We start from the raw sequence: 11,308 nt of genomic DNA, 5'->3' as shown, positions 1-11,308 counted from the left end.
CAGATAAAAAAGAAAAAACCCACAAAAAAATAAAGTAAGCAGAAAAAGGGATGCTTTGATTTGCATTCAGAGTCCATCAGTTTTTGCTTTTTTTTTTGTTCTTTTTGTAGGGGAGAAGGCAGGGGGGCAATTGGGGTTAAGTGATTTGCCCAAGGTCACAAGGCCAGTAAGTGTTAAATGTCTGAGACTGGATTTGAACTCAGGTCCTTCTGACTCCAGGGCTGGTGCTCTATTCACTGTGCCACCTAGCCGTCCCCTGTTTTTTTTTTATCTGAATGTAGATAGCATTTTCCATCCATAGTGAGTCCTTTGTACTTGTCTTGGATCATTATGTTACTGAGAAGAGCTAAGTTATTTATAGTTGATCATAACACAATGTAGCTGATTCTGTGTACAATGCTTTTATTGTTCTGCTCATTTCACTTTGCATCAGTTCATTCAAGTTTTTCCAGATTTTTCTGAAATTTGCTTGCTCATCATTTCTTATTGCGCAATAGTATTCCATTACATCCATATATTGGATATGGATATCCATATTTACATGGATATCCATAAATATCCATATTTGTTCAGCCATTCCCCAATTTTTCCAATTTTTTGACACCATGAAAAAGGCTGCTACAATATATTTTTGCATATGTAAGTATGTTTCCAGTAGTAGTGGCATTGCTGGATCAAAGGGTATGAACAGTTTGGTTGCTTCTTTGGGCATAGCTTCAAATTGATCTCCAGAATGGTTAGATTAGTTCACAACTCCACCAACAATGCATTTGTGCCCCGGTTTTCCCACATCCTCTCCAACATTTATTATTTTCCTTTTTTCTCATATTAGTCAATCTGGTAGGTGTGAGGTGGTACTTCAGAGTTGTTTTAATTTGCATTTCTCTAATAAAAAATGATTTAGAGCACTTCTTCATATGCCTATAGCTAGCTTTGATTTCTTCATCTGAAAACTACCTATTCATACCCTTTGACTATTTTTAAATTGGGGAATGGCTTGTATTCTTATAAATTTAATTCAGTTTTCTATATATTTGAGAAATAAGGCCTTTATCAGAGACACTGATGTAAATATTGTTTCCCAGTTTTCTGCTTTCCTTCTAATCTTGGTTGCATTGGTTTTGTTTGTGCAGAAGCTTTGTAATTTAATATAATCAAAATTATCTATTTTACATTGTAATGCTCTCTATCTCTTGCTTGGTGATTTTTTTCTTGCTGAATTTCCCCTTCTCCATAGATCTGACAGGCAGATTATCCCCTTACTTTTCTTATTGCTTTATGGCATCATCCTTTATGTCTAATCATGTACCCATTTCCATCTCTTCCTGGTGTATGGAACGAGATGTTGGTCTATATCCAGTTTGTGCATTGTTGTTTTCCAGTTTTCCCAGCAGTTTTTGTCAAATAGTAAGTTCTTATTCCAAAGGCTGGGGTCTTTGGGTTTATCAAGCACAATTTACTACTGTATCTTGTGTACCTAATGTATTCCACTAATCCACTACTTTATTTCTTAGCCAGTATGGGATAGTTTTGATGATTACTGCTTTGTAATATAGTTTGAGATCTGGTATTGCTAGGCCACTTTCTTTTTTATTTTATTTTTTCATTAATTCCACTGATATTCTTGACCTTTTGTTCTTCCAGATTAATTTTGTTGTTATTTTTTCTAACTCTATAAAATCACTTTTTGGTAGTTTGATTGGTACAGTACTGAATAAATTAGTTTAGGCAGAATTGTCATTTTTATTTATATTGGTTTGGCCCACTCATGAGTTTTCATGATAGTTTTCCAATTATTTATATCTGACTTTGTGTGAAAAGTGTTTTGTAATTGTGTTCATATAATTCCTAGGTTTGTCTTGGCAGGTAGACTCTTAAGTATTTTATGTTGTTTACAGTTTTTTCAATGGAATTTCTCTCTTTCTCTCACTGCTGGGTTTTATTGGTCATACAAAGAAATGTTGATAAGAATGTGAGCTTCTTGAGAGCAGGGACTTTCTATTTGTATTTCTAGTGTTTTGCACATAGTAAGTGCTTAATAAATGGATTTTCCCCTGCCATTCATTCTCCTAGTCACCCAGGCCAGCAACTTTGGTGTTATCTTCTTTTCACTTTCACCTCTCCCAAATCCAAACAGTTGTCTCATTGATTTTTACCTTCTTAACAGCTCTCATATACTCTCCCTTCTCTCTTCTAACATTGCTACCACCTTGGTGTAGGACCTCATCACCTCATGACTGCACAATTGCCATAGCATTTAGTTTGGTTTGGAGAAATTTGTCTCATGTTTCTCCCCATTCCAATCCATCCTTCACTCAGCTATTGAATTGATCTTCCTTAAGTGCAGGTCTGACCATGGCAGTCCCCATCTCCATTCAATCAACTCCAGTGTCTCCCTACTGTCTACAGGATCAAATATAAAATCCTCTGTTTAATAATAATAGCTAGCATGTTCATGTGGCACTTACTGTGTACTGGGCACCAATATAATCTCATTTGATCTTCACAACTGCCCTGGGAGGTTAGGTGGTATTATTATCTTCATTTTATAGTTGAAGGAACTGAGGCAGACAAAGGGTGAATGCCTTGCTCAGGGTCACACAACTAGTAAGTGTCTGCGGTAAGATTTAAACTCAAGTCTTTCTGACTCCAGGCCCAGTGCTCAATCCACTGTGTCACCTTTCTGCCTCCCAGATTCCAAAAAGAAATGTTTGGCTTGTAGAAGCCTTTATATCCTGGCCTCTTCTTACCCAGCTAGTCTTATACCTTATTCTCATACCCCACTTCCTAGTAGTCTGTAATCCACTGATACTGGCTTCCTGCACGTTCATCTCAAGACACTTCAACTTCTGACTGGGCATTTTCCCTGGCTGTCCCCGCCTAGAGTGCTTTCATTTCTTCCTCTCTCTGTCTGTTTCCCTGGCTTCCTTCAAGTCTCAGCTTACATCTCACCTTCTACCAGGAATCTCTCCCAGTCCTTTTTAATCTTAGTGCCTTCCCTCCAGACTACCTCAGATTTATACTGAATAGATCTTGTTTGTACATAGTTGTTTTCATGTTGTCACCTCCACTAGACTGTGAGTTCCTTGAGAATAGGGACTGAATTTTGTTTTTCTTTATATTTATCCCCAGTGCTTAGCACAGTGCCTGACACAGAGCAGGAACTTAATGCTTTTTGATTTGACTGGACATGAGAGGAAGCCTGACTTTGGGGTCTATCCATGCCTTTCTGCCTCTCCCACTCCCTTTAGGGAGGATAATTCCTAGATGATCCCTCAAGAGGGTTAGACCCTGGCAATCTGGGGATTAACTTTACAGCCTAAGGTTTGGGGGTTTCAGTGTTTAAGGCTTAGATTAGGGGTGCTTGAGACCCCAAAATACCACCATGCTGGATCCTGCCAAATGAATTCGACTCAAGTCTTCACTCAGCCAAAATAAAGCAAAGTTTATTAAAGATTTGCCTTAGGAGTGGATAGGTGGTGCAGTGAATACAGCACTGGAATCAGGAGGACCTAAGTTCAAATTCAGTCTCATACACTTAACACTTACTAGTGACCTTGGGCAAGTCACAACCCCAATTGTCCTGTCTTCCCCCCTCCAAAAAGGAGCCCAAGTATATGTAAAGCTTGTATTGACAAGCAGACCAGAATAATCTGACACAGAGTTAGTCTGAACTAAATAATTCTTGGCCCCCTCATGGAGGCAAAATGGAGCTTATATACAGAAGGATTGTGGGAAGGATCTAGGGGTGGTCTACAGGAAGAGTCTGGGGAGGTCTTGAGGAGGAGTCAAATCAGGTCACACTCCAGTAATGAGATTAAGGGTGGGAAATAGTTGAAGACCACTAAGTGATGACAGACTACGGAGGGCTAAGCTAGTTTAAGGATAACAGATTTGGGTATAGATGTTTTCATAGGATCAAGGGTGGGGAGATAGCTGGACAATGGAGGGCTAGGCTTTGGGCCTAGCTACAATGAAAGTCTTATGGCCTCAGAACTAGTGGTAAGATTCAGAGTTCAAGGGGTTTTCCAGAGCCTGTACCCCATCAGCAGGTAGTTTGTTGTATAAAATGGCAGGTGATAGGTGATTTGAGCCTTGGGTTTGTAACACACTACTACTCTGTGGCATGTGAAGGATTCAAGAAACTCAGCTGACAGGAGTTAGAACTGCATTGAACTATTGTGCTACATTGGACTAATCTGTCCCTGGTCTCATTGCCATCTGACACTTAAGCGGCACCCTCTAGTCTTCTTTCTTTATTCCTCACTATCTCACCCCTTCACCCACCCCCAATCTCATTAAATTTGGACACTGAGTTTTTCTGCATCATCAGTTTATTATGGAGTACAATTAGAGCAAAGACTAAGGTGTGGAGAGACATTACCAACTCTTCCTCTTCTATCATTAAAGGGGAAAAGCAGGGTAGGGGAAAGTGGAGATCAAGTTTAAATGATCTAATACAAAGGGAAGTTGTAATGGAAAGGGCATTAGTCTACTGGAACTTAGGAGGGTATGGGCTCTAAGTCCTGACCTTTGCAAATGATATGACTTTTATTAATAATTAAAATTCATATTCGTATAATTTTAGAGTTGACAAAATGCTTTCCCCATGACAATTCTGAGGGTTTCCTCACTTTATAGATTAGGAAAATGAGGTTTAGAGAGGTAACCTGTAAAAACTTTGGGGGCTGGAGAGGTGTGGTCATGGGCTAGATGACCTCTGGGTCTCTCCTGGCTCTGAGAGCCTATCATCTATAGCATCTGGGGATAGTAGAATGCTTAACAATGTCCTGCATGTAGCTGAGATGTCTCATGAATGTGGTGAATTGACTTAGATAGCAGGAGAATCTGAACAGAAAACTTGTAGGCAGAATGAGTTTGGGGGGGGGGGAACGACCCAGAGGCACAGGTTGAAACTTGGGTCTTCCTAATAGAACTCCCAGAGCAAGGTATAGAGAATCTCACTGGGATAGAGATCCCTAGCTGTGTTCTAAAGCAAGGTTAGTGGTCTCTAAGAGCTCTCAGAAAGGGCTGGTTAGGGATCTTAGTCTGAGGGCCATTCAGTTTGGCTGGTTGAAGGTTCTTGGGAGAAGAAGTGGTGGTGACTTTAGGGCTAGTAATGGGAATGAGGAAATCCAATATAATACTAGTATTTTTATCTTGAGTCTGCAACAAGGTCTGGTCACTTAGTGGTGGAGAATTACAAAGTGGCTCAAGACAGCACCGAGAAGATACCCAAAGACCTGGTACAGGGGAGGCCAGTGACAGTGAGCATTCCAACAGCTGATCCTTTGCCCTGCAGTCCCTTATGGTGACTTCCTCCTTACTGCCTGAAGGGAGAGAGTTACTCTCCCTGTTCCACCCAGATCCCCAAATGTCGTTACACTATTCTTCAGAATGTCCCATCTCCCAAACTGTTTTCTTTGTATTTCCAAACCGTCCTTATTAAGTCATTTGGTCCTCATTTTTCATTCATCATCAGTAGATGCCTGGAGCACTGTCCTTTTTTGGTGGCCAAACTACCTTTATCACTTTCTAGGTATATAAATCTCTCCCACATTTTTCCACCCTTTGCAGGCATGGACTTGGAATATCTTTTGTGCCATGAGGGATCTCAATAAAGAGAAAGATGCTGAGAAGAAAGGGTGGAAAGCGGGCAGAATGAGGACAGGTTAAGGTTAGAGTAAATCAACCAACAATTTGATATCTTAGTATAGTTTTTTGGACAGAATTACAGCAATGGAGTGAAGAACTCGTACTAGGGTTGAGGGTAGGAGGAGCCACCAGGATAGTTTGGGAACAGAATAAGGACAGTCCAAACATTAGTGAAGGTTGGGGCTCCTGATGTAGTAGTTTCAGTCAGCCAGACAGGAAAATCTGGAAAGGTAGTTTAATGAGGTGGGGAAAGGGGTGGAGGTCACTCACCATTGTGAATAATGGTGGTTAGGCAGCCTCCACCCTTGGCTGTGAGGCAGCTGTCGGAGCCCAAGACACAGCCTAGCTCCTTGGTCTCCAGGACACATCGGTAGCAGCGTAGGAGTTTGGGGTGGAGAGAAGGGCGGCGGGGGTTGAGGTGGAGGTTGGCACCTAAGAGGAGAGGGGCTTGGTAGCCGAGCTGCCCTGCCCTAGCCCACCCCCTGGTATACACCTTTCTCTCCCACTTCCAGATCAATTTGAGACATAGGATGAAAAGGGTGGAAAAGCCCTTAGATTATGGACAGTCCAGTCTTATTTAAAAAAACTGAGGCCCAGCGGTATCTTGCCCAAGGTCACACACAAGATGATCAGAGTAGAGCTCTGGTCTCCTGAATCAAATTCAAGACTGACACGCTTACCCAAGGCCAAGTTCAGCAACACTCCCATAAGGATGATAGCTCTCATTTGGAGAGCTCAAAGGCAAGATTCCCAAAGAAAATGCGACTCCCAGCAATGGTTGTTGGCTTAGAAGACAGGGGGCCACTCCGAACTAAATTATAGAACTATTTCCACTCCCCCAAGGGGGTGTACATATCCAAGTTGGGAGGAGGCAGCGGAAAGAAAAACTGCCCATAATCCCGGGGGAACAGGGTGTTCTCATCCACCCGAAATCACGGTGACAGGGGCAGCGCGGAGTTTGTGAGCCAACTACAGGACTAAGATGTAACATGAGAACCACTGGGTCCTGTTTCAATCTGCAGCTCGATGGCTTTGCTTCTTGACCCCCCCACAGCTCTTCAGGCCCTGAGCAACAATTCAGTGGGGATGATACACTTAAGTCCGTTCCGGAATTTCGCACTCTGCGCCCACCGGACAAGACCCCAAGCCGCTAGAGGTGCCGGCTCTTCAAAGCTGCAGCAGCCGGAAGCCGGGGGTACCCACGTAGGGGAAGCACGCCAAAGCCCTCAGGCGGATCCCGCCCCGGCACAGGTGGGTGGGGCCGGCCTGACCTAGTCCCGCCTCCCCCGGCAGGCACCGCTAACCTCACAATGCAGGCTCCGCCCCGGAGGCCCTCTGACAACCAACAAACATAACTTTTGCTCCTGTCAGATTGAACCCGTTTCACTTGTTTTGGGGGTTTAGATCATCGATTTCTAGCTTCTAAAAACAATTTTGCTTTAAGAGAATTTAGAAAATTTCGAAAGGGGCAGTGACTGCAGAAAGCCTAGATGCCTTCTTGAGGAACTCTGTGGACTGACAGATTTTTTCGAACAGCCTAAAGTGTCACAATAACAGGATTTGAAATAATTTACCCTCCACCTTTCTAGGACCTGACTTAAAAAACTTCTAGACTCTAAACTTGGCTTCTGCTCTTCTCTCAAAGACAACCTTCCATTTTATTTTGCAAACTAGGCCAGTTTTGGGGGTGGGGTGGTAGGCTGACTGCCCAAGTTTTGGTCACATTTAAAAATTTCCCTTTTCCCCAGTCATTGGGCTGAAGCTGTGCCTTTTCCTCCACTTTATTTCATACTCCCACCACACCACCACAATAATGACTTCTTCTTAATTTAAACTAAAAACCATTAGGGGTTCTGGAAAGGTGTGTGTGTACTGGGGGGAGGGGGAACGGTGTCACAGCCTGAGGTGTTGGGGGGGAGGGGAGGAGACAAGTCAGCGGATGGTCTTGACAGGGCTCTTGAAGTTGCTGGCTGCCTGAAGCTGCAGTTGATAGGCCATAGGGTGGATCTTGAAGCCATACAGCCTGGGGAGAGGGAAAGGATCAGGAGAGGGAAAAAGTGGGCCTAGTCCCCACATTTTCATTCCACTACTGAGTGGAATGGGGCCCTCTTTGAAATCATCTCCTTCCAACAAACTACCTCCACCTTCCTTCTTTTGCTTGGTTTTCAGGATAGATGTTCCCAAGGAAGAGGGGATGGTGAGGCCTCATCAACCCATTCTATCCCATTCTTCTTCCATTCTCACCTGGGCACAAATTGGTTGGCAGGCCGTTTGGGCCTGTACTCAGGATGCACCATGAAGAGCATGTGAGGAAAGCCAGTGCCAAAGTAAGCACCATCTGTGTGGTGGTGCCTGGACGACTTGGGGGTGTAAACATCCATGCACTTGGGGCAGTACAGCTTCACCATGGCCTCACCTGGTATGTCTGACAGTCCTAAGAGCAGTGGGAGGCAGCTTCAGCATCTGATTCTTCACCTTTCCCCTGCCCCCAACCAAAGACCCAGGCAGCACTTATTTGATCCCATAAATCCCAACCTTTTAGGAATTCCCTCCCCTCTCTCCAATACTTACCAATGGGTAACATGGGCTGGTTTTCACAATATACACGGGGACAATAGCCAAAGTCTCCCTGCTGGTATTTTTCCAACTGAGAGGGGAAATATAGTTAGGAAACAGGGGCAGAATTAATATACTGGACCAACCAAGGCTGTACATATTCATATACATATCTCTCTCAATATAGGTCTACAGACATATAATATCTTTGTGACACATTTCTAGCACAGGTATAAAGTGCTCCTTCTATCTCTAAAGTATTGACAATAACAAGCAGAACTAGAGCTGGAACCAATTATTCCTTTCCCCTTGCTCCCATTATGAGTATTCTTTGTTTAGACATGAAATTTCTGAACTTTGTCCTTGTGAAGCTACAGGTCACCTCAGATGAAGACAGTAATTCCCCAAATGTTAAATGGTTTCTACTTCCCTAATACAGAGCATAAAAATCACGAAGGAACTAAAGAATAAATCACAAATAATAAAAATTGTGCAATAACCCAATTTTGAACTCCATCCTCCCAGATGGGAAAGTCCTATGCAAGTTCTAATTCCTTGCTTTTTATCTAAGGATAACAAAAAAAAGAATTTTCACTTTTTTTTTTTCCTTCACAATCAGTAAACAAAATTGGATTGAGATGGGATAACCTCACCATCTGGGCGATGCCACGGTTTGTGAGGATGTAGCGGGCATGAATCAGTCCATACAACATCTCAGCTGCCTGCTCGATCAAGTCACTCTGGTTGGGGTTGTCTTCCAACTCCTCATCTGAAACATGACCCCCACACCCAAATCAGGACCCAGTCAGCTGTCAATCAACTTCTTCCCTATGGAACCCTACCCATCCCAGGAAAATACCAGTCAGGTCAACCTTCCCTCCACCCTCCTTTTGTCCCCAGCCCACTCACCCTTACCCTGCCCAGGAACCTAAGTCCAACTGCCTTACCAACTTAGAACAACAATGCTCTCCACAGAATACTGCTATATATTAATCTCTGAATTCCCTCCCCCTTCCCCCCCCCACTCAAAACCTGACACATAAACCAATACAAGTGAACTGTATTACTGGTTTGAAGCTGGGAACAGGAAGTTGGAAGACACCAAGAGAAGGGAAAAAACAGGGTGGGGGGCATGGGGGAATAAGACAAGGGAACTTTTGCAGTTAAAAATCAAGAAATGGTAGGAGTTGTATGGCAGGCTCAGAATGCTGATTTATTCTATTACAAGTAAAAAAATTTATGAGTTATAGGTACAGAAAAAGAGCTAAGAAATTCAGAGTTAGGGAGCTTGGATCAGGGAGAAGACTCATACATCTGGAAAAAATGGAATAAAGGAGGAAGGTGGGGGCATCTCACCAGGTTCCAAGTCGAGGATCATGTCTAGTGCCTGCCTATAGTGGGGCACCTGTTCATTGAGCCCTGTGAGGTTGAACTTGTCTTGGATATAGTCTTCATCCACCTGTTAGAATGCAAAATCAAGGGAAGATTGCTGCCATTTGGATCACTAACACCAGGATGAAAGGGGAGACAAGTTATCACTGACATGTCATATAACAGAACTATAACCATTTTGCCCTCAAAAGGGTCCTTCATCTAAACACTCTCCTTATTAGTTCAGCAGACAATTGTTTGCCCCTCCAATCTGATAGGAAGTCCAACAAGCCATCTCAGTCTTTCTCCTTTATGACAAAAGAGCAAGGGTTCAAAATCTGGGGTCTGCAAACTTGTTTTCTCCAACTCAATAGTTAATAACTACATCAATACTTTTGGTTTCCTCTGTAATCTTATGTATTTTATGTCTCTAAAACATTATTCTGAGGTGTCCATAGGTTCTACCAGCCTGGTAACATCTACTACACAAAAAAGATCAAGACTGCCTGGAATTCCTCAGTGGAGGAATAGCAATATACCAGTTATGATATACACACTTCAGATCCTTTTAGCCCCTCCTACAGAGATTCCTGAATTCAATGTCTCCCTTAAATAGGGTGAGGGTAGGGATAATTGGGTTCCTGAAAAGAGGGTAAGCTTCAGGTACACAATGACATGGTATATGATGACAGTGAATGAAGGGAAGTACTAAGTCCTTGGTGTCTAGGTGTCTAGCACAGAGGGAAGAGACTAAGCATTTGATTGCTAGAAGGGGAGATGAGAGGAGTGGACACACGGAAGACAGGGGGCCCTTGAAATGACGAGGGATCTTACCTCACAGAAGAATTCATTGCCACGAAGCCCACAGAACCATGAGATCCATGATACTTCCTCTGAGCTACTCATCTTTACGTCAGCTGAGGGAAAAGAGGTTAGCCTGGAGGGCGAAAGGCCAGCTTCTTTCCAGAGCTCTCCATCCCTTTGACATTCTCTGCCTTCCCTGGCCCCCTTGCCAAAGGAGGCTCACCATTCCCCTCCTCAGGCTCACAGTTATGGGGAGCCCTGCTCCACATCCAGGTGAGAACTCCTCTCCAGCCTCTCCCCCGCCCCGCGCCCCCAAAGCTCACCTTCTTAACTGAGCCTTTTCTTCCCAAGGCTCAGAAAACCTATGTCCCCCCCCCCCCCCCCCCCCCCCCGCGGGGGGGGGCCCCGTCCCCCCCCCGGCCCCCCCCCCCCCCCCCCCCCCCCCCCCCCGTGCGAGTGTAGGGGGCGATCCAGGCCTGGCTCAGGCGCCCTCCTCACACCCCCTTACCGACCCCCTCGGCTGCTCAGAGGGCCCTCTCCTCCCCCCGGGAAGCCGGGCCCCAGCCAACTTCCGCAGGGCCGGTTCCCTGGGCTGCTCCCTCCGAGGGCCGCCCCGGGCCACTCAGCCCCTTTCCCCGGGGCTCCGGAGCTTAGGGCTTCTCTGCGGAGGGCGCTCGACGGCTCCGCGCACCCTAGGTCCGGGACCACCTTGGCCTCCCCTGCCCTTCCTTAAGACCTCTCCCTCCCCAAGGCCAGGCGTCCTCAGGTCCCGCCCCCAACGTGCGGAAGGGCGCCCTACGACTCACCTACCGGGCCGGGGCTGGGGAGGGAGAGGGAGAAGTTGCTCCCAGGGGCGGCGGCGGCAGCAGCAGCAAAGCCGCGCAGCGAAGGCCGCGGACCCGACCGCGGCAGGCGAAGCGGT

General features: G+C 45.1%; 2 protein-coding genes across 5 annotated transcripts; both read right to left on the bottom strand.

Moving 5' to 3' along the window:
• Nucleotides 1-4,316: 4,316 nt before the first annotated feature.
• LY6G5C (lymphocyte antigen 6 family member G5C) lies at nt 4,317-6,381 on the bottom strand. Its single transcript, XM_069073646.1, has 4 exons — nt 6,328-6,381; nt 5,926-6,205; nt 5,559-5,632; nt 4,317-5,385 (listed from the first exon to the last, which is right to left on the bottom strand). Exons 1-4 carry the CDS (start codon nt 6,379-6,381, stop codon nt 5,002-5,004), a joined length of 792 nt encoding a protein of 263 aa, XP_068929747.1. The 3' UTR covers nt 4,317-5,001.
• A 1,039-nt stretch (nt 6,382-7,420) lies between these two features.
• CSNK2B (casein kinase 2 beta) lies at nt 7,421-11,308 on the bottom strand. 4 transcript variants are annotated; one of them, XM_069073254.1, is made up of 7 exons: nt 11,193-11,308; nt 10,417-10,499; nt 9,568-9,670; nt 8,865-8,980; nt 8,227-8,302; nt 7,900-8,089; nt 7,421-7,678 (listed from the first exon to the last, which is right to left on the bottom strand). In XM_069073254.1, the coding sequence occupies exons 2-7, from the start codon at nt 10,486-10,488 to the stop codon at nt 7,588-7,590; spliced, it is 648 nt and encodes a 215-aa protein (XP_068929355.1). In that variant the 5' UTR covers nt 10,489-10,499; nt 11,193-11,308; the 3' UTR covers nt 7,421-7,587. The 4 variants fall into 4 exon arrangements, with proteins under 4 accessions (XP_068929355.1, XP_068929357.1, XP_068929358.1 ...); XM_069073256.1 differs by having other exon boundaries at nt 11,197-11,308; XM_069073257.1 differs by lacking the exon at nt 11,193-11,308 and adding an exon at nt 10,899-11,156.

The sequence above is a fragment of the Petaurus breviceps genome, unplaced genomic scaffold, assembly GCF_028583685.1.
Source record: "Petaurus breviceps papuanus isolate PSGF00001 unplaced genomic scaffold, PetGlider_PUasm1.0 90865, whole genome shotgun sequence".
Classification (NCBI taxonomy): domain Eukaryota; kingdom Metazoa; phylum Chordata; class Mammalia; order Diprotodontia; family Petauridae; genus Petaurus; species Petaurus breviceps.
Note: the sequence above shows the minus strand (reverse complement) of the source record. Positions and strands in the feature narration are given on the sequence as shown.